We start from the raw sequence: 22,944 nt of genomic DNA on the forward strand, positions 1-22,944 counted from the left end.
CCAGCCACAGCTGGGGAAGGCAAGGCTCAGAGTCAGACTCTAGCAGGCAAGACCCAAAGCCACCGTCCTAGGCCATTCTTCTCTAGAACTCAATGACTTAAGAGAAAAGAGAGTGGAGATGAAGAAAAGAGAAAGAAAGGAAAGACAGAAATGTAGCATGAAAGCCGCTGTTCAGGAAGGACAGGGGTAGGGGTTACACTAGTTCACTGTCCAGTGTGCACGGGACTAGACTAACCTTGTAATAAGGACAGTTACAATAAACCCAGCCAACGTCTATTGACTGTTGGCTGAACTAGGGACCGTGCTAAGACTTCATCTCAGTCTTTTCAACAGCCCCATAAGAGACACTGGCATTCCCCATTTTGCCTTTAGACACACAGGTCTAAAAGTCAACTGCCCAAGGCCACCTAGTAAGCTGGACAGTTGTCACATTAATAAATTATTTTGAATCATGGCCTTACTTTTTTAGGTTTTATTTGGGTGGAGGCTAAGGTGGTCACATTCTGTGAACTCCTGGTCAAAATCTATGTAACCTTGCTGTTAGGATGAATGTGGATGACAAATTCTGCACGCTCAACAGAAGAGTTGTCCTCATAACTGTAAACAGCTAGAGAGAGGCAATGCCACCTGCAGGCTGCGGGACGGCATGCTGGCAGCAGGACACAGGTCTTTGTCCCCATATGTCGACACAATCCTGAGAAATGGGTCCACTAGATGGGGAGTTTCGGTGCCAAGAAAGTCCCAAAGGGAGACAGAGGGCTGAGAATTTGCCAGATCCAGCGGGCAGTGCTGTGGGAAGACAGGCTGCCTGGACTCCATCGAGGAACTGAAGACTGTGGACTATTGATGGAGCGACGTCACTAAAACCTTCCCATCAGAAAGTAGTCCCTTCTCAGACTTCGCACATTTGCACATTCCTGTCTGCTCCGGAGACATCTGTTTCCCAGAGAATGTGAGCTAGGACTGGATAGTAAGCACTGGCCATTTGAAGTTAGAAACTGTACATCTCCACGACCCTGGACCCACCTCAAAAACTGACATACCTGGGGTGACAACAGCTGCTCAGCAGCCTATGATGGACGCTCAGCACCTGGGATGACGCCTGGCCTGGAGGAAGGTGTCTGACCCCGTAGACCAGTGGTTCTCATCCTTCCTAATGCTGTGACCCTTTTAGTTCCTCATGTTGTGGTGACCCCAACCATAAAATCATTTCATTGCTACTTTGTAACTGTGATTCTGTCACTATTGTGAATTGTAATGTACATATCTGATACGCAGGGTAGCTGTTATGGGTCCTTGAGGGAGTCATGGCCCACAGGTTGAGAACTGCTGCTGTAGACAGTCCTGTGGCTTTTCTACCGGGAAGGATACTTGGTCATAACCTCTAGGAAAGTGGAGTCCAGTGCAGCAGGTTTCAACGTGTGGCCAGTGACCTCTCTGGGGTGTGTCTGTGAATCATATTTACGTCATAGTGACACAACACCATCATGCTATCCTCACTTTTATGTTAGTGTGTAGAGCTACATATGCAGCGACACCCCAACAGACCAAGTGAGGGTTCAGCAGTAGCTGTCAAGCTGCACACTAAAGATGCTTTTGAAAACATGAGATGATCTCACTCCCCGCCGTAAGTTTGTCCTTTGGTTTTGGAACTGGCCACGAATCATACTACAATGGTTTATTATTTTAAAACTAACAAATCAACACCTATTTAAACATTTTCCAGCTTTGTGCTGTAGAGCAGGCTGGCCTTGAACTCACAGAGATCCACCTGCCTCTGCTTCCCGAATACTGGGATTAAAGGCGTGCGCCACCACCACCACGCATTTTCCAGTTTTGTTTCCATTATAGTGAACATACATGCAAGTGCGCGCACACACACACACACACACACACACACACGAAGCTCAGATAAAGCTCTTCAGGATCCTTGATAACTGAATACAAATGGGTTCTCAGAGTGAGCAGCTTGAGAACCACATGGCTCGAGTGGCCCCAGAGAAGGAAGTAAGAATCAAATCTGAACTTCCAGAAGTTCCCGGGAGCCAGGCTCACACGGGAGACCAAGGGCACCTCCTGGGTTACTTACTGCCAGTGTGGCACACTGGCCTGTGTCCCTTCATCCATATCTCACCTTTACTCCCATAGAGCTCTGGGGGCAGGTCATAGGGCACAGGAAAGGAGGTCATTGGCTCACAGTTGCTGGAGAAGAATTTCTGCTTCACATTGAAGGTGTCCAGGCCCTGCAGGCACACACAGAGAGGATATGACTGAATCTTTTTTCTATATCAGATAGAAGATCCTAAGAAGTAATTTCTCTTTATGATACCCCAAAGAATATTAAGTGATTTCAGAGTTATTTTCAACACTGGCTAGGCAAAGAAGAATGCTCTATAACCCTTCCCCCTAAATTATTTTCTCTCTAAAACCAAGAGAGGCTGCATGTAAGAATGAAGTTAAAAACTTGTGAGTTTAACAAGTCACACAGGAAACAAGAGAAACAGTAACGGGTGTGAGCCGGTTTCTACCAAGTACCTCATATAGTTGGCAGGGGATTTGCAGGACTCCCTGGATGAAAACATCCCAGAATACTTTCAATAGTGTAAGCGGAGACTGCTTGTTCATTTCCTTGCCGCCCAGACCCGAATAATCACACAGAAATTATATTTGTTACAACACTGATTGGCCAATGGCTCAAGTGTCTTCTTATCTAGCTCTTATATCTTAAATTAACCCGTTTCCATTAATCTATGTATCACCACGAGGCTGTGGCCTACTGGTAATGGTCTGGCATCTTTCTCCTTCGTAGCATCTCTTTGACTCCACCTACTCTCTCAATCTCTGTTCTGATTTCTGCCTGGCTTTACTCTAAGCTATTGGCCGAAACAGTTTTATTCATCAACCAATAAAAGCAACACATATGTAGAAGGACTTCCCACATCCCAATACTGCTATAGTAATAGACTGCCTGCTCTGAAGTAAGAAGTAGAAGCACAGGAATATAAAAGTGAAAACTCTTCACGTCCTACCGAAATGGAAGGCTCCTTCTGAGAACGCTAGACAGGGAAGTCAATCTCCACTCAAGAAGGGGAGTGTCTCCTTCCAGGCCACTGCGCACACTGCCTTTCCTTCTCACAAGCCTGGGCCTAACACATTAGAGCCGCCTCTCAGGGGATCCTTGGACCATCCTGGTGCCATGCTTTTTAGACTGTTCCACTGTCCTTTATTCCTATGGTCCAACAACCCAAACCCATCCATATTCTAAATGCATAGCAAATGTGCTAATGTCCTAGGACTGGCAAAAGAACAATGGCAGGCTCTCGACACCTAGTGTGTGTGTGGGGGGGGGGTCACAGACACTATGTGGGAGGGCATGGCAGTCACACAGTGGCTTCAGACACTCTTGTGTTCTAGCCTTTGTTCTGGTATTCACTAAGCCATGTGAATAACTGATATAAGCAATCATTCATTCAAAATACTATCTCTCAAGCTGAAGCTAGGGAAGAGCTCCCAAGAGTGCATGGTAACTACACTTAATACTTGTAACCTTGTAGCATTTCTGCTTCCTCACCCCTTCAGTGGGCTTATGTGCACAACAGAAGACTACAGGGAAAGTACTGACCACAACCCCATCCAGGGGAAACACAAAGAATGAGCGTGTGCACACAACAAAGAGCAGCACAGCCATGAAGCCACTGGCCTAGCTTCCTCCAGAACTGTATCCATCAGGACATGGGCACATGTTCCAGAACACATGTGAACATACATATGTGACCATACAATAAGCTCTGCTCTACGGTCGGCCTTTTACCCTCTCCTTGGAAATTCCCTTTCTCTATGGCGAAGTCCAAGATCCCAAGATCCTACACAAGCCTACACTCCTTTTTCCTTGGGGGGAACTTGGGAACTTTTGTTTATGATACTGCCTAGGTCCTTTCTGTCTGACATGAGCCTGACTTGGAGTCCCTATTGCCATCCCTCTGTGGACCTGAGGTTGACAGACCGGTACCAAGCTCTGGCTATACGTAGATCAACAAATCATCATTCCTGTCCTTACGGAATGCAATGTGGACTGGAGGTGCTAAACACATAGATTTGTCGAGAGGTCTAACAAATGATTGTGGTAAGTGCTGAGTAGAACAGTCTTGGAGTACTATCGCAAGAAAAGGGGCTGCTTTCGATGTAAGGACGAGCGGATGCCTCCCTCCAAAGGGCGATACTGTGATCTAACTGAGAGATGAGTGAGGTCTGCAGGTATGCGTGGAAAGAACATTGCAGGTGGGGGAACAGCAGTTCGAGGTCCAGAGTGGCTAAGGTCTGCCATGTTCTGGGCCCTAAGAAAGATAATCAATATGACGACATTATTAAGTCTCAATTTTTTCATTGGTCAAAGGAGGTGGCCATTCTTCATATGAATGTCTGTCTTAGTTTGGTTTCTATTTTCTATAAAGACCAGGACCAGGTAACTTGGGGAAGGAAGGGTTTATTTCATCTAATAGCGCACAGTTTATCATGAGGTGAGTCAGGGCAGGAATTCAGGGCAGGGACTTGGAGGCAGGAACTGAAGTAGAGGCCATGAGTGGATGCTGCTCACTGGCTTGTTTCCGTGGCTTCTTAGCCTGTTTTCTTATACACCCCACGACCACCTGCCTAGAGTCTGCAGCACCCACAGGGGGCTGGGCCCTACCTCGACAATCATTAGTTAAGAAAACGCCCCACAGACTTGCCTTTAGGCCAAACTGGTGGAGGTATTTTCTCAGTTGAGGTTCCCTCTTCCCAGATGACTCTAGCTTGTGCCAGGCTGACAACCAACCAACCTGTGCAGCATTTCAACCTTCAGTCCCCAGGACAAGTCCTGTGGCACAGTGGGCATTCAAGAAACACTGAGCTGCAGGCACGAGATTAGAGTGCTTGCCCTGCCTGCTTTATTGGCTTCTGCAGAACAGCAGCTGTGGTAACACATGGGAAAGTGTCTCGTGCACATTAAGAACCACAGAAGAGAGCTGGAGACGCAGCTCAGTGGTAGAGAACTTTCCTCACATGTACAATGCCCTGGGTTCGATCGTCAGCACCGCAGGAACACAAACCATAAGAGCCTGCAGGCAGGTACGAGGTTATAGCAGTGGCAGAGATGCTGATAGTGAAAGGCAGTGTGTGACACAGACCTGGCAGAGATGCTACAAAAGGAAGAATGACTCACTTCTGCGGCAGGCTAACGAGAGGCTTTGTAGAAAATACTGTTTTAGCTGGGTTTTGATAAACAGCCATGACAAGGAAGAATATCAGGGGAGAGAGCAATACATTCAAGTGTGGGTTGGAGGAACTCAGAGACGACACATTTCAGGTGCTGAGTGTGCATGCACACACACGTGTGTGTGTGTATGTGTGTGTGTAGGAACACTTCTCTATATGAGGGGAGATGTGGGCATCTGTGCTTTTGTTAAGCCAGGTATGTTATGTTATTAGTGACTCAGGCATGAGTCAGCCTGGAGGTGTTGGGGGAGGAGATGGATGTCTTGTTGCTGGGAGCCCTTGTGTTCATCGGCTGGAGATGTCGGAACACTGAAGATACGGCTTGAGCTCTTGACTTCAAGTCCTGCCTTGAAGCAAAGTGCTCACCATCTATACCCAACCTTGTTGCTTATTCTTGTTTGAGTTGACTGCCCATCGCTCATACCCAAGAGTCCCTCAGGGGGCCAGCTGGAGTCTGACTTGCAGACAGTAAGGAGCTGCTGAGGCTTTGAAGGAGATGCCTCATTGGTGGAGCAGCTGAAATGGCTTAGGTAATGGACTGGAGATTGCTCAGCCAGGCGATCATGGGTTCTCCCGACAGAAACAGGAGGTAGACTTGGTGACTGGAGACACGGTATCAGAACTCCATGAGAATGATGCAGGGCACAGGAACGAGCGAGTCTAACTGTGACAGTCAGTGTGCTCTGTGACAGTGACCAGCTTGCATAGCTGTCCACAGCCCGTCTTTGGGATTTGTGGTCCTATGCTCTTTCTACTATGCAAAGACTCGATCTTATATTTGCCACCGAGAACCAGAAAAACAGAAACTCTTGCAAGTGTGAGAGCCTTATCTCCTAGACTCACCATCATCTTTGTCAGCCACAAAGCCATGGGAGAGTCTTTATGGCCTCGACCCAGCATTGATGCCCTACGCGTTCCAAGCCTGGCTTCCCTCTTCCAATGCCTGACCTCAGACATAAGAACGTCTGAACCATCCATGTCTGACAAGAACCAATATGCTTTTTTTCTTGAATGCCATTTCTGATTCAAATTCTAGGGTATTAAGAAAAAAGTACCACTTTTCCCTTCAATCTGCATGTCAAATTATTTGAGGCTGTCTTCTAATTATCATTATTTATATATCACAGTGGTATTGCTTGGCATTTTACAAAACAGAGGAAGGCACCCTCCCAGGCATAGATACTTAAGACAGCTAAGACAATGCATCTGTGAAACACCAGGTGAGAGGGTGGACATGAATCACAAATGACAAATTGCTGGCTCCCCCACCCCCTCAGCCGGGAGAGTGAAAGCACTAGTTATTGCTGGGATCATTTAGGCTCAGCGGCTTGACTCAGTCAGAAAGAAGTCCGCTCAGCTCACAGTCGCAGATGGGGCTTACTGTGTTAGCGGCACGTGCTTGGGCAGCAACCTTGTGTGTAAAACTACATGATACACTGTTTTGTTTTTTATTTTTTCCTAGACAGGGTCTCACCGTGTAGTCCTGCCTGACAGAAGTTTTTATACAGACAAGGTTGGCCTTGAATGCACAGTACCTTGAATGTCAAGGTACTGGGTTTTCCAGGGATAGCAGCTGAGTTTGCCAGGAGCAAGCCTGCTTTATCAGGTAGGCTAATTGGTTAAGGAAGGAAATCACAGAGAGATAGTGGCCTTTCCTACCCCATCCCCCAGATGCTTGCAGCTAGGGCTTGGGGAAAGCTCACGGAGTGGGCACACCAACCGGGCTCTGGAGAGTAGGGGCTCTGGTAGCTAACGGGCTGTCTGTGAAAGTAGCTCAGGGAGAAGAGGATCCATGCAACACCATAGGGTTGGCATCAAGACGGTGATCTGGCTGAAAGCCCTGGAGAGTTCTTTTCTTGGTTATCGGGCATTTCTACAGTGCACTGTCCCAGTCTGTCTCCTTCCACATTCTTTCAGCGGGAGTGACTGGTGTGGTAGGATTTAAGAGGATCTGAGAAATGCGACGTGGAGCTCGTGCCCAGCCGTGGCCTCCTGGGAAACTGTGGGGGCCCAAGCCATGGCTGGGCAGAGCCACGTGGGCAGGGCCAGTGTGTGGAGAGACAAAGGGGAGGGCGCAAGCACAGTGCTTGTAAATTTATCTTCCAGCCCAACCACAGTCTTGGCAGCACCTACCAGACTAACAGTGAGATCGTCTGAGAAGGGATCATTTGCTTGTGCTTGTGCCATGTTTGAGAACAGTAACAACAATAACAACAACAACAACAACAACAATTTAACCAAATCAGAGAAGGGAGAAAGCAGACTTGACGATCAAAGTTAAGACTTTCTGATTTGATTCTTTTTTTTTTTCAATCCTTACTACAGAAAAGTGGGAACCTATTGCCTCAGAAGCAAATGAACCTGGGGCTCAGAAGAGGCTGGGATGGTTTTCTGTTCAGTCAAGGGCAAAACATGTTATCCTCATCTAGAACAGTGGTTCTCAACCTTTTAATGTTGTGATCCTTTAATATAATTCCTCATGTTGGGGTGACCCCCAACCATAAAAATCATTTCATTGCTACTTCATAGCTGTAATTTTGCTACTGTTATGAATTGTAATGTAAATACCTGATATGTGACCTCTGTGAAAGGGTAATTTGACATCCCCCGAAGGGATTATGACCCTCAAGTTGAGAACACCTGTTTTAGATCATTTCTAAAGTTACCAGTGGGGCTGGAGAGATGGTTCAGTAGTTAGGAGCACTGACTGCTCTTCCAGAGGACTTGGGTTCAATTCCTAGCACCCACATTGCTGTGGGACAATGGTCTGTACCCTGTCACTTGTATTTTAAATAAATGCTGATTGGCCAGTAACCAGGCAGGAAGTGGAGGCGGGACAACAAGAATTCTGGGAAGAGGAAAGTTTCAGTCTGCAGTTGTCACCCAGACACAGAGGATGCAAGATGTGACTGCCTCGCTGAAAAATGTACCAAGCCACATGGCTAACACAGACAAGAATTATGGGCCAATATAAATTGTAAGAGTTAATAAGAAGCCTGAGCTAATAGACCAATCAGTTTATAATTAATGTAGACCCCTGTGTGATTTCTTTGGGACTGAATGACTACAGGACTGGGTAGGACAGAAACCTCTGTCAACACCACATGGCAGCTCACAACCGTAACTCTAGTTCCAAGGCATCTGGCACCCTCACACAGATGTACATGCAGGCAAAATACCAATGCACATGAAATAAAAATAAATAAATTTAAAGCTGCCGATGGTATTTTTAATTGTACATAAGGCATGCTGGCCTTCCACCCACTATAGTTTTGGGGTCCTAGGAGTGCTAAGTCATATGGTCAGTTACTGATTACTGGATGACAGGTCTTGTCACAGCTGTGGGAAAGTGGAGAACCTCTAGCAACAACCTCTGCCTGTTGGACGCCACACACTCCTGTTTGTAATGCTGGTCTCAAGTCAGCAAGCAGGCTACAGGGACTGCAATGGCTCACTGGGGAAGGACAAAAGTAGCACCTCTGGGTGCTGATGACTCAGAAACCTGGGGGCATGGATACAGAGCTTTGCCCAGAAGCACAAAGAACACTGTTGGGGAGGGCATATCTGGCTGGTGTCCAGTCAGCAGGCTGACTATAGGACTCTGGATGAGATAAATCTCTGGCAACCACAGGATGAACTGCATTCAGGTGTGTCTCACTAGCACCAAATCGGGGACACTAAGATGTAACTTCTGACCCCATTTCACAACAAGCTGTGGTCTTGTTGGTGAACATTCTAAAGTTAGTATCAACACAAACATCCTTAGGACACTTATTAAATGAATACACAGGGATTGATACTGTATTGTCCTTTATAGTGATAATTGTTATTGTTGAAGTTGCACACACATATACTTAGGGAAGTGTATGTGTGTGTGTGTGTGTGTGTGTATGCAAACTTCAATGAGATGCTTCAAGTGAGCTCATCCACAGTTCAAACTGCTTACCAAGTTTGTGGTGACTGAAGTATACACTGTGCACAGTGCCCCTGCACTAAGCTTAGTCTCCACAGACGCTGTGGTGCATGCTTCTGTTCTAGCTGCTCAGAGAAGAGCACAAACTCCAGAAGCCTAAAGGTATCGGCATCAAATAATGACCACTTCCCAGAGTCTCCACATGCCCACAGAGGAGCAGCTCTCAGTCTCGTAAGGGAGAGATGTCATCAACCATCCCAAGAGTGGGATATGCAGGGAGCCCAGGCTCCAGGAAGCAGTGGGATGCAGAGAAAAGAGCGTCTACAGGGGGCAGCTGCAACAGCTAGTATTGGAGACATGAAGCTGCCTTCTGATATGGATTAGGCTTGGCTAGAGGGGAGAGCCTAGTAAGATTCATGGGTTCTGCATGGTAGAAACAAGTGGAGAGACGGCTCAGAAGTTAAGGGCACTTGCTGCTCTTCCAGAGAACCCCAGTTTGATTTCTAGCAACCGCACGAAGGCTTACAACTGTCTGCAATTCTAATTCCAGGGGAACTGGCACCCTCTTCTGGCCTCCATGGGCACCAGGCAAACACATGGTACACAGATAGATATTCAGGCAGACACTCATACACATAAAATAACCAAATAACTAAATGAATAGAGGTGCCAGAAGGAGAGGGAAGTGTGGTTTGGGCATCTGCTAAGGAGGCAGCGCCAGCAGGCTGGTGGTTGATGGAGACCATCTGGTGGCAGGATGGGGCTAAGCTTGCAGATGGGCTCCCGGAGGGCAGCCTGAAGGAAGCCTCAGGGAAGGAAGCAGACTGATGTAAACTGCTAGCATGCTCTGGCCACATTGGCCGCAGGGATGACCAGAGGTGACATGATAAGCAGCACTGAGTAGTTAGGAACGACAGGAACCAGTGATTAAAAGCTATGGAGAGAAAGGGTTGCCATGGGCATTTCTCATGCTTCAAAGCAGGCAAGTGGGGCAACCCGTAACAGTAAGTCATTAGCAATCAGACCGTCTGGCTAGTGTCCTTTAAATGATTAAGCTGATTTTGATGACATTTGCAAATGCCACATATCCTCAAGTACCTGCTGAATAATATAAATGATAATCCATAATTTAAAAATTACGCTTTCTAAGATTCAAAGGCTTAGACAATCAGCTTGTGACACAGATTGTCTTTCCAATGTCCAGGCGGGACGCAATCCTAGATCAGGATTCCTGTCTCCTAGACTATGCCCCAGGCAAACTTCGCAGCCCCAGCACACAGAAAACAGTAGTTTTCCTTGACTATAATATATTTCTCTGTAAGCTTCTGCCTGAAACTGGGCTGAGCACTTGCTTCTCAAGGACCACATGGAGGAAACTCCTCACAGAAGCTTTCCCAGGTCCCCAGAAGAGCCCACGCTCCCGCCCGCCAGGACTCATATCTGGAAACGTTCTGGAGCATGCTTATGCTCCCATGCTGTGGAGCTGGTGTCTGTGTATCTTAGTGCACCCTTGAGGTTCCTGAGAACGAGGGCCACAGCCACTCTCACTCTTTCCCCAGGGCCCACCATAGGGGAGGCCTCAGGTGCTTGTGGACCTGAGCTGGCGTTGTTGAGGTCACTCCTGGGGCATGGAATGTTCAGTTCCGAGCAGCAATGGGCTTCGAGGAGGGAGCTGAGCACTTCCGTGGCATACCTCTCTTTCAAAGATGGGCGAATCTCCTGAGTCTGCGTGCTTGCTGGCTTCCCTCAGCACCACAGACAGCACTTCTGCTGCCTTTTCAGAATCTTTCCTTTACAGTGGGCCACACAGGAACCCGGATACAGGCTCTTCCTCTATTAAGAAGCCAAACACCACATCCCAGAGACTGACAAGGCCCGTGGCAGCTCACTGTCGGGTGAGGCGCTCTGGAAATCCATTTCTGGCTTAAATTCACAGTACCCTTCTCTGGAGACAGGCCCACGACTGGAGGACTCACCAGGAGAGCCCAGATGAGAAAAACAGACAGAAGCCCAAGAAGCAGAAAGTCACGCAGAGTGGTCTTCACTGAGTGGGAGTCCACTGGTGGCAGCAGCCAGAGAGAAGGGCTCCTCCCTTCCGACAAGTCTGAATTTTAAGTCATTCCTTTTATTCCACAGTTTTCTTCGGCATCTTTTTTGATTCCTTCCTTTTGTAGGATTAACCTTATTTCTAAAAAATGCAACACTATAAAGAACACTATAACCCAAGTTTCTGCTTATTCAGGCTGCATGCTACCCTCATGGTTTGGCCCTCAGCTCACACCTGGGACATGTATCTTACTGACCACGTATAGGGCGCCTGACTGACCTTGAGGTCCCTGGGAATGAAGGTCAAAACGTTTCTGTGTGTTTCTCGCAATGCTGACCTTTCACATGTGCCCAGCCTTTAATGACTCACTGAAGGGCACATGAAACTAACTGGGTGAGATGAGGCTGGGACAGGGCTGTGGCTGGCTGGTCCTCATCCGTTTTACAGAGGAAGCCACTGCCAAGTGATGTCCCAGGCTCTAGAGATAAGCCAACAAACTGCTGGAGATCTGCGACCTTCTTAGTATCCCCCCCCACCCAAAATACCTTTGTTTGATACACGTAAGAAGAGCAAAGACACTGAATTAGAGACATCCACCCGTGGAAGGGCCACAGGAACAGCACTGCCAGTCACAGGGTCAGCATAGGCTCCAAGGTCAGGGAACCGCGTTTCCTTTCTCTTTCCCTGTTACTCTCTTCCTCCTACTTATCTCCCACTCTTCAGCTTTCCAGACACATACCAACACCGTGGACAACACAGACAGCGCATGTGTAGACAGCTGCAGACCTGTTGATCTTTCCTCGGCCAGTGCTGTAATGCTTCAGATAATCTGCTCATGGTTTGGAAAGCTAAGATCAGTCTCAAGCCTACCATCATCATGCCCAGGTCTAGCTCCACGAAAGGAATGGCATCCATCTTTTATGTTTGCAAGACAGTCTTCCTACTTTAAACACACCATCTATTTTTTACCTCAAATGTGCTAAATGCGCCTTGCCTTGTTCTTAATAAAGTCAACTTGGGAATTTTTAATGATTATTCCTATATTTATGACCTTATACAGAAAAAGAGTATCTGCCTGGAGGACACGGGGACATTTCTGTCTTGTGAATATTCCCACGGTCAGGGATCAGCTTGGAGCAGATTTCACAAATGCCAACAACAAAAAGCAAACAAGAAAGACATGGAATGTATTCCACTATCTGAGTCAGCACCAGGGCAGTTCTTACCTAGATGGAAGCCAGTCCCCATCACCACAGCAAATATCTGAGCACTGAAGTTGAGCACCACGAACTTGCCATTGCCCAGACATGTGACAGAAGTAAAAGGTCACAGGCAGAAGACAGCAACCTCAGGGCTAGACCCTACGATAGCTGTGGGACCTCAGGGACATCATCTCTTTGTCCTTTCTGAGGCTCTGATGCTGGAATCCAGCTGTTCCAGGGGATGCTTACTCAGAAGGAAACAGTAGCCAAAACTTTATGATAGCAGCTTAGGGTGGCCAGGTAGTTACACCCTTGAAGGCCCTGGGGTGGAGAAAGACTAGTAAAGACTGGTAAGCGGAGGAGAGAGGGGGCAAGAGCTGCTCTCTGCGGTGGTGGCGGGGGGGGGGGGGTGTGGGGGTGTGAGAGAAAGAGAGGGTCCTGCTGCTAAGAAAGAGCACGCTGTGCTCTTGTAGCACACTGTGAGACTGTGCATCCATTACAGCTCATGTGCTGACTGAAGTCTATGGCCAAACTCATGGTGCCCCCTTAGTTAAACCTAGTCTCGCCAGAGCAGTTCACAAGGCACTTATCCTAAAACTACAGCAAGCAGTAAGAAAGCAAGTGGAGAGTGGAATTAGCCACTTCCCTGTGCAGGCAACCCTGACCATATGCCATCATCAAGAGTGTGTCCTGTGTGTGTGTGTGTGTGTGTGTGTGTGTGTGTGTGTGTGTATGTAGGTCCTGGGGCCTCAGGAAATGAGTCTCTGAAAGTATGAATCTACTGTGTAGTGAAACATACGGCTTAGGCCACCTGGTCCTCACAGGCACAGCAGAGACTTCATCTGGTGTTTGGCTATAGAAGCTGTTACCCATTTCAAAGTTGCTGAGGAGCTGATGTACTGGACATCTTGAGAGACTGCTTCCAACATGGAGCATTTCTGGGTGCTCCCTGCCATGTGTCCTCAGCTAAACCCAGAACTCTTTAGTCAACAGCTTTGCTATTGCCAATTCCTTTCCAGGTGTGATGTGTCTTCCAACTTTCCCCGTACTCTAAACCCTCATCATTCTTCCCCCCCCACCATACCTTCACGCCCCCCCCCCCAAGTCCGTGCTTGGCTGGGCTACTCCTTTGGTAACTTGTCCTTTCTGTGGGCCCATACTTCATATAAGATAAATTACAGGCAGGCTCACTGGCCACTAGGCAGCTGTAATCCTGCCAAACAAGCAAGACAGCCACCTAACAAAGGCCAGGATGTGCTGCTCCTTCTCCTTTGTTAAAAGGTAGATCGCCTGGGGAGAGGAGTTTTCCAAAGCTGGTGAATTAAATTGCAGGTGTTTCCCTAGCCCCGAGTCCACCTTGGTTTACCTGGGGGTTAAAAGGTGTTTTGGAGAATAAACGCGGGCAGTTCTTCAGAATGGAGGAAGCCTGAGATGCCCTTCTGTGAAGATTGTGTGTACTGTGTCTCATTATTTTCTTTCTTTCTTTCTTTTTTTTTTTTTTTTGGTTTTTCGAGACAGGGTTTCTCTGTGGCTTTGGAGCCTGTCCTGGAACTAGCTCTTGTAGACCAGGCTGGTCTCGAACTCACAGAGATCCGCCTGCCTCTGCCTCCCGAGTGCTGGGATTAAAGGCGTGAGCCACCACCGCCCGGCTCGTTATTTTCTTGCGCCTCCGTACAGGTCGAGATGGGGAAAGACAGTTTCTATGTTGAGCCCTATGGGCTCTGACACCTTTCCATCACGCTTACAGTAGTTATTAACCTCACCTTTCAACCTCTAGCCACATAGGTAACCTACGTTAAAAGCATGGGTTTTGGATTAGAACCCTGACCCTGCTACCAGACAATGCTGGGCTCACAGTGTGACCAGAGGGAGAGAACACACAGAAGACCCATTCATAACATGCGCCACCAAGTAGGAGGTGACATGTGACTCACAAATGCTGCTGGAAGGAAAAGGACTCCAAGCTCATAGGAGCGGATCATCAGCTGGGTGCCATTCTTCTCCAGTGCTCCCCAGGCGGCCTTGGACAGATTTGCGCTGTGGAGACAAGGACAGAGAAGGGCTGTCTCAGAGTGGCATCTCTGTGTGGGTCAGCTGTACACAGCTGCGAGAGCATCGGTCAAAAAATTTATAGCCGCAATCATGTTGATTCAGTTTTGAGCAAAACTGTGATACTGAAAGGGAAATTTAAGCCCCACTGTGATGCAATTCTCAGGATTTATCTAATTGCTAATTCACCCTCATTTGAACACCCCAAGAGCAATTATTAAAATGATTATCTTCCTTAGAAGTATTTTTTTCATGTCCAAACTCCCTTTCTTTTTATAATCCTGGTATTGCTGTATCTTCCAGTTATGTTGTTCATAAAAGCAGCACTTAAGAAAAATCTGTGGGGCTGAAGACATGACTTCGTGGCTAGGTGCATGAGTCAGTGAGGATCTGCAGGAGGAAAGAGTTCAGTTTCCAGCACCCATGTAGGTCTCAAGTGCCTGTAACCTCAGGATCCAGTGCCCTCTGCTGGCCTCCAAGATCACTGCACCCATGTGCACAAACCCATACACAGACACAGAAACATAACTAAGAATAATGAATCGTAAAAACCAAAAACCTTTGAAATGTTAATAATATCATATACAAGTAGCTACTTTCTGTCTTTATGGGGGAGGGACAATGAAAGCTAATTGCTACTTTCGCTTTGAAGAAAGCAGCTCTGGGGCCACCAGCCTGGTGTTTGTAGTCAGAAGATGGCTCATTTAGAATCGTGTTTAATATAGGCAAAGGGCTGTGGGTACAGCTTTTCAAAAAATTCCAGCACAGCAGGAGGAAGGAGACTTGAATAGACACAAAGAAGGTGCCAAGATCACTTTGATTCTCATTTATACACGGATGCCAAAAAGCTGACTTCACAGAAGTGGAGAGGAGCACAGCAGTGTGTGTGTGTGTGTGTGTGTGTGTGTGTGTGTGTGTGTGTGTGTGTGAGATAGGCGGCGGGGCTTAGGGAGAGCAGAGGAAGGCCACACAACTGGTATCAAAGTGAGTCCTAGTGTACTACACTCAGTGACTAGAGCTGGAAATAGCTCCTTATACATTTATTTAGCTAGGGAAGGCAGGCAGGCTTTCTTGTGGCTCACAGTTTGAGGGTTCAGTCTGCTATGGCTTGGCAGTGACAATGGGTATAGCTGTGGCTGCAGGACCAGACAGCAGCTGGATACTGTGTCAAGAGTTCAGAGGCAGAGAGGGATGAATGCTGAACCATGGGAGAGTGTGGACCACAATCAAGGTGAGTCTTCCATGTTCAGTGAAACCTTCTGGAAACATCTTCACAGACATGCCCAGAGACTTGCCTTCCAAATAGTTCTAAATCTTGACAATTCAAATTGAGTGATGTAATGTGAGAATGTGTGTATGTGGGTGTAATCTGAGGCTAGCAGGACACAGGTGCTATGAAGAGGGGGACTAGCTGGGGAGAAGGGATGGAGGAGAGAGGGTAATATAGAAGGAAGAAGAAATGACACTAAATGTATTTGAAAAACCTAGAAACTATTTCTTTTATAAGATATATAATCTCACACAAAAGGATGCTCCCTGAGGCCATAGACTATTATCTAACAAAAACTCAAGTGCCAGGAAGGGGATATTTCCATTTATGGTGTTATTTCCATTTATGGTGTTGGTCAGAAGGGTCCATGATAATTCACCCAAAATATAAGCCATTGCTACTGCCCTTGGTTACCTCCCAGAAATTAAAACTCTGTTGCTGAAGACTACACAGTTAAGTCGGAGGACTCGGAGGATTCAGTCTGGTTCTGGTATGGAAGCCTCCTCCTCGAGGACCAGCGCTTACGGTGTCGGAAGGTGCTATGCAAGCTCCAAGTGAAATGCTGTCAACCAACGGCCCTGCCCAGCTGTGGACCCTGAGAGCTTTGCACAAGCTTTAAAAAGGGCTGAATGACATAAACTGAAGAAACATGAAGACAGAGAAGGGAATTATTTTTATTTTGAATTACAGTATTCCCATAGATGTGTGCAACTTTAGGAAAATTGCTGTTAATAAGAGTAAACCTACTGCATAGCCTTAAAAAAATCTACTAGGTTTACCCAAATTCTATTTCTCTTTAAAGACGACTATTAGGAGCTGGGTGTGATGGTGCATGTGTGCAGTCACAGAATCCGAGGCGGAGGTGGGAAAATCAGGAGTCCAAGGCCAGCCTGGGCTACATAAGACCCCGCTGCAAAGAACATTTGCAGACCTACCTGCCTTCTCACAAGCAGTTGGACCACACTGGGGAGAGGGAGCCTTTCTGTGATGTACAAGGTCACTGAGAAACATGATGGAGGTAGGAAGAGAGGTACCATTTTAGGAGAAGAGTTTCTTTGAAAGACAGCTAGGATTTAGGTTTCTCACCTGTCAGTGTGATAACTGGCATCTTCCCTGTGCTAAGGCAAATGTCTAATGGTAAAATCAACCAGCAGGCTGAGGTGGAAGCTGTCTTCTCAAAGGTCTCCACTTTCTGGGTAACGCCCTTGACTGTCAGCAACATGATACCCAAGCCAAATGTGCCCTGGGAAAGGCTTCTCATTCTTCCTGCATTAACTGCGTTCCCTCAGTCTGTGAGCTGAGGGCTTAGCCATAGCAAGGATAAACAGAGACCATGGGGACGCTCTTGCAGATGGCTCCCTCCTACCCTGCTTTTGTACTTGCCTTCTAACAGAATTCCAAGTATCTGCAGCCTTCAGAATTCTACCCTGAACACCGGGAGACTTGAAAGACACACGTAGGTTGTCTGGGTGACAAATCAACATTTCTTGAAATGTCATCTTTAATAATTTCTTACATTATGAGTAATGCTTTGAATCACTGGCAACCAGGGCAGCCAGGAAGACTGGGAATGTATTTCCAAACTCTCATGATGTCTGCTCTAGGTGTGGGTGGTGTAGAAGCCACCAGTGTCTTCTACAGGGCAAAGTGATACCCTGAGGTTCACGCAAAGTTCTTGTGTTCCTGGGACCCCGAAGGTGTTCCAGCTGTTCTTTTCCATTCAGACCCAGTGCCCACTGCCTTCATCAGTCCTGCTTTCTCCTGCCTCCCTCTGGACCGAGCAGCCTTCTCCTGTCTGTGCAAGCTGCAATTCCTTGCTTTTGCTATACTTGAAGTGCTGCTTGAGTATTAAAAAGGGAAGGGTTACTTCATTCTTTGAGGGATGGAATTCTATAGGGTAGGATTTAGATGAGATTGGGGGACATTCAGGGTGGTGTGGCTGTTGCCAAGGGTGGGATTCAGGATGTATTTAACTGTCCACCAGAAACTGCCCAAACTACGAATGAAATTATATATATATATATATATATATATATATATATATATATATATATATAGCAATTTTTGAGGGACAGAGGTGTGTCAGTTAAAGCTCAATTAGGGCTATAGAGTTGGAAGATTGTGTCTAACATAGATGTATGTGCATTTTTCCCCTGGGAATCTGGTGTTTGCAATTGTGGCAGCTGGCAAACATAGCTTTGTGAGACTGTTTATCTTTGCCCTGACACTGGAGCTGGGAGTCTGCACAGAGCAGGTGAAAGGTAGACAAAGCGAGAGCAATAAGCTAGAACCATGAGCATGAGTAGCCATGAACATAGAAACTGTGGCCTCCAGTCTGGGTGAGTGTCTTAAGAAGGCAGACCATATATCCTAGAACTAAATAAACACATGTAGTTAGGCCCAGGATCACAGGAGCTTTGGAGGACATAAGCAGGGAACCATGTTCGATGCTGCTTCATGCCAACACAGTGAGGCAGTACACAGCGACACGGTAACAGACCATGTGTTATGAAAATGACAGTTGTCTCTCCTTCACCTTCTAAACACTCCAAAGAATCTCTCCTGGGTTTATCCTAATCAGAAGCATACAGGGTCAAGAATTCTGAAAAACAGCGTTCTGACAAGTGAGGGTGACTCTATTTACCAAGTGTTAATGGCCATGTTTACATTACTCCATTGAAATCCTAGCTCCCAATTTGAGAGTCTCAGGAACTGATACATGTATAGCCCTCACGAGACAACAGTGGCTCTCTAAGAGACCCCAGGAACTGCCCTGGCCTCTTTCCACCAAGTATGCAGAGAAGTTAGCTATCTGAAACCTCGGAGAAGACCTGATCTCATCCTTAACCATTACTTGACATTCCAGTCTCCAGAACTGGAATTGGGGAAATACATTCTGTTGTTTAGAAGCCACACATGGTACTTACACAGCGGCCTGAGCTGAACAACACCCCAAGTCAACATTGTTAAGGTGACCAAGGGCAGCATCTACAAATAGCATGGCTAGTGACAATTATTCTATCACAGCTTCTCAGGTGCAGCTACTCACTATAGGCTTGATCTCCGTCCACAATATGAAAAATTTGCATCAACTCTTTCAGAATAAATTTATACCATCTACCATAAGAATTCTAATGGATTCTCGGGAGACTGTATGTAAGATACATATGGAATACACAATGTTGGGAGCCTAAAGAGCAAAGGAAGGCAAATGTTGAGAAAAGAACCCCATTGCCAGAGCAGATTGTTTATCCCTACCTCCCTACTAACAGTGACTCCCTAAGCACTTCCTATTCTCCTTTGCTTTAGGTTCTTGTCTCTAGAGGGGGCATGCGTGGGGGCGGGGTGGTCTTTCAGAACAAAATGCTTTCCCAGATCAGATTCTCCAAGCCACCCTCTGCATGTCTACCTGGGGGCTGCCCTGTCACCCCAAAGAGAAAAATTTCTAGTTTCCACTGGGTGCCTCCTATCAAGAGCGCTTATTTGAAAGCTCATGGTATTCTGTTGCTAACAGCTACTCAAGAGAAGGGAGACCATGAAGATGGCCTCACGGTCACACCTTGCTCCATGGATCTTCCAGAATCTAAAACTGGTGATGGAGGTAGCTGTCACGGCCAGCGCTGGCTGCAGGATCATTGGAGTTGCTGACCTGGTCCATTGCTGAGTTTTGTTGAAGGTGTTCTCCAGGACGACTGCTCTGACAGGGATACATGTTGGCAGATGAAACGTTTCTTTGCTTCCTAACCACTCGGCAGCCTAGGCAGCAGCTGTGCAGGGAGAAGTGCTGGGGCCACTGCACCTCTGGAGTGCCAGACATAGGGGACTGATACCGGTACAGACAAATGTCACAGTGTTAACAGTGAATGTTGAAGATCATACTGAGCAGCTGCAATGAGGAGAGAGAGACAGACCACAGCCACTGCTGCCGTCCCCTGTTCCCGAATGCCCCCAGGAGCATGCCTTCTGCAAACACACACAGGGGGTCTGTGGTGCCTTTCCTCTGCATTGGCTCTAGGCGTCTCTGTACTGCCCTTGGACTCTGTTTCTTTCTATGGACTGCAATAACATGTCACAAAAGAAGAAAAATAGTCCTACTGTAAAAGAAAAGGAAATCTCATGCTGTAAAGGATTCATGTTGTATTTTGGTACACCTAAGAAACTAGAATTCTGAGATTGTCAGATGCCTCTAAAGCATCTTTCCCTACATAGATTACCACTCAAACTATGCACTCTTTTCCTGGGCCACTGAGAACACAGGGTAGCTATCTAGGACAATTCTGCATTCTAATAGACACAATACATCTTTAACTATGATTGTTCTGATTAGAAGTGGTGTTCGGCATTTCTAATCTTATCTATGCTTAATTCTCTGAAATTGTGTTTTAAAATTACGCCTTTCTTCTTTTGGCTATTTTAATTCGAAGTTTCTTTTACAATGAAGCTATTTCCTGGGCTGATGATGTTATTTCGGAGGCAATGGAAACTTCTGGAGGTGAGGTCTGGCTGGAAGAAGTCAGCCATTAGGAGCAGGTCCTTGTGTCCTCTGTCTCTTTCTATGCCTGGTCCCCGCTGTGGTAAGAAGCCACATGTTCTGCCCCACCATGACCCTGGAGCCATGGAGTGGATTGTCACCTCTGATATGGTGAACCAATACACGATCCCGCCTGTGAGCTGCTTTTCTCAGATGCCTGTTACAGCGACAGAAGGTCTGGCTAATGCATGTAGTGCGCTTTGGTTTATTACTGCTCGAACATGGCATAAGGTCCATGCCTTCAGATAACATTTTTACTATCCTGCTCCTGGTGATGAGGAGTTCAAAACGGGTCATGCTGGGCTACAATCTAGGTAGTGGTAGGGTCTTAAACCCCACCCCATTCTATAGTAGAATTCTGACATTTCCCCCAGTGTTTAGGAGGTCTGTCTGTCTGTCTCCCTCCCTTCCCATTTTTAAAGACAAGGTTTTACTATGTAGTACTGGCTGGCCTAGAACTCACAGAGATCCTCCTGCCTCTACCTTCTAAGTATTGGGATTAAAGGCCTATACCAGCATGCCTGGCCTCCCCCAGTATTTAAAGGCTGGTTGCCTCTCTGTTCCTCCATCTTTAAGGCCAGTTCCCTTCTGTGCAGGCTCATTTGTTTAGGCACTAAGGACTTATCAGTTTCATGGACTGATACTTTTCTAAAGTAGCCTATAATATGTTTCAATAAGGCCCCTGGTGCAAATCCTTTGCCTAGAACAGAGCTCCAAATGGCTGTACCTGCCTCAGGCTTTTCATCCCATATTGATTTCCTACGGTTCTCAGAAAGCATCCTTTGAACCAAAGCCTCAAACAATACCACAGCCTGGCATCTAAGACACCCAAGAAAGGATGGGTCTACGCTCTTCAGTCTTATTTCCTGTCCACCTTCCACGAGTGTTTCTGACTGTATGACGTCCTCACCCTCACAGATCCGCAAGCATCCTTCCTCTGTCCAGGATATCTTCCACTCCACCCACTCCTTAGAAGCCAGAGCCCTCTCCTCCCCTATAAGCCCCTTGTCTTTCAGATGCTGCTGGCTGCTACTCCAGGCCCCAGTCTTTTCCTAACACTGAGTCCTGAAGATGTCAGACAGGAGAGAAACATCTGCTTTATTCAAGAACAGTGGCTGGTTAACACGGCTCAGGAGATGCGGCTGGCTAAGACTGCAGCTGGCTAAGACGTGTGGCCGGGAAACAAACACTGCGGGTAGAGCATGAGGACATGTGAAATGAAAAGGTGCAGGGAGAGACTGCTGGGAGGAATGCACACAACACAGAGGAAGACAGGATTGGCACACTCAGAACCCGGGTCATGTGTGTCCTGACCACACTAGTGCTATCTATCCTGTCCGTTATCAGCTTCCCTAACAGCAAACACAGTGAAATCTGTCTCTTAACACACAAGTGTGTAAAGTCCCTAGCACATGAATAGTGCCTCATAGACGCTTGCTCTTACAAACATCACTGCTTTGCCCATGACTCACTAACTACAGATGCTACAGAAGGCAGATCTTCCTGGGCTTCCTAGTCGGACAGTTTTGGTATAGCTAGGTCTAAACATCATTTACCAGACTGCATCACTGATGTCCCAACCGCAGCATGAGTCCCCAAGGTGGCAACACAACCAAGTTCTAAGGCAGGACACACATGTAAGCCCCCTGTTGTTACTGCAGAAGGTGAGAAGGCGCCAGAAACATAATAGCACGGTGAGGACGCGATCATTGCACATGTTGAACAATCTTATGAGATTAGCTGCTAACGAGGAGCTGCGGGGGCAGCCGCGCTTTGAAAGTACTATTGCCTATCTGATGGAGAACAAGGGAATTCCAGCAGGAAAGGGAGAATGAAGACCACTCCGATCTGTTTCCAGACAGACAGGTCTGAGCAGAGTGCTGCAGGAACACCGCACTCAGCCTGGGCCTCTGCAAGTCTATGTTCTCACACTTTGCCAAGCAGATTCTCATCAATCTGCCTGACCCGCAGTCCCAGGCAAACCATGTTCCCCTAGCAAAGTCTCCCATATACACAGTGAAGCCCAAGTGGCGGCTCTGGCATTCCACAGCACATCCTTGTCTTTAAGTGATCCCACAGATGCAATTTTAAGCATTTCAGATGCCATCATATCAGCATCAAGGATTCTAAATGAAAAGAATTACGGTCAAAATTCCTCCGAGCTGAGGCTATAGCTCAGTGAGAGAACGCTTGCCTTGCAGGTGTGGACCCTAGATTTAATCCGATTAACCATCCAAGCTAAAAACAAAAGATCGAATTATTAAAATAAAACCAAAACCAAAACCCACAATTGGGGCTGGAGAGATGGCTCAGTGGGTCAAGGCACTTGCCAAGGAGCCTGACAAGCTGAGTTTGACCTGGGGATCAACACGTTAGAAGGAGAGAAGTGACTCCCCTAGGTCGTCCTTTGGCCGCACATGTGCGCACATTAAGTGTAATAAAGACAACGTACCTCACCTCTCCAGAATATCATGGCCTCCTTTCAAAAACTGCTTTCCAAATTCTAGTCAGGGCTGGTATTATGGCATCACATCAGGGAATTTTAATGGGCACTGGTTCACGACCAACGTGCTAACCAAATATTTTCTAGTATTTTGTCTTCCGCTGAAGCGGCCCTTTGTTTTGGTGGACCTCTGGTGGTGGGAAAGCTACAAATACGAGAAGCTATAACAAGCTATG

General features: G+C 47.0%; 1 protein-coding gene across 4 annotated transcripts in view; it reads right to left on the reverse strand.

Annotated features, from left to right (window-relative positions):
• Tdp1 (tyrosyl-DNA phosphodiesterase 1) overlaps positions 1–22,944 on the reverse strand; it is a 77,279-nt gene that overhangs the window by 7,982 nt on the left and 46,353 nt on the right. For 3 of the 4 annotated variants that reach the window (XR_005286247.1, XM_038337360.1, XM_038337359.1), the window contains 2 exons: positions 14,350–14,452; positions 2,135–2,243 (listed from right to left, as the gene is read on the reverse strand). Coding sequence is in view for 3 of the 4 variants with exons in the window: in XM_038337360.1 (XP_038193288.1) it covers positions 2,135–2,243; positions 14,350–14,452 (212 nt within the window). In the remaining variant the exon portion in view is untranslated. Of the gene's footprint in view, positions 1–317; positions 937–2,134; positions 2,244–14,349; positions 14,453–22,944 lie in introns of those variants that run through there. The other variant, XM_038337361.1, reaches the window with a different exon arrangement.

Source organism: Arvicola amphibius, chromosome 7 (assembly GCF_903992535.2).
Source record: "Arvicola amphibius chromosome 7, mArvAmp1.2, whole genome shotgun sequence".
Lineage (NCBI taxonomy): Eukaryota > Metazoa > Chordata > Mammalia > Rodentia > Cricetidae > Arvicola > Arvicola amphibius.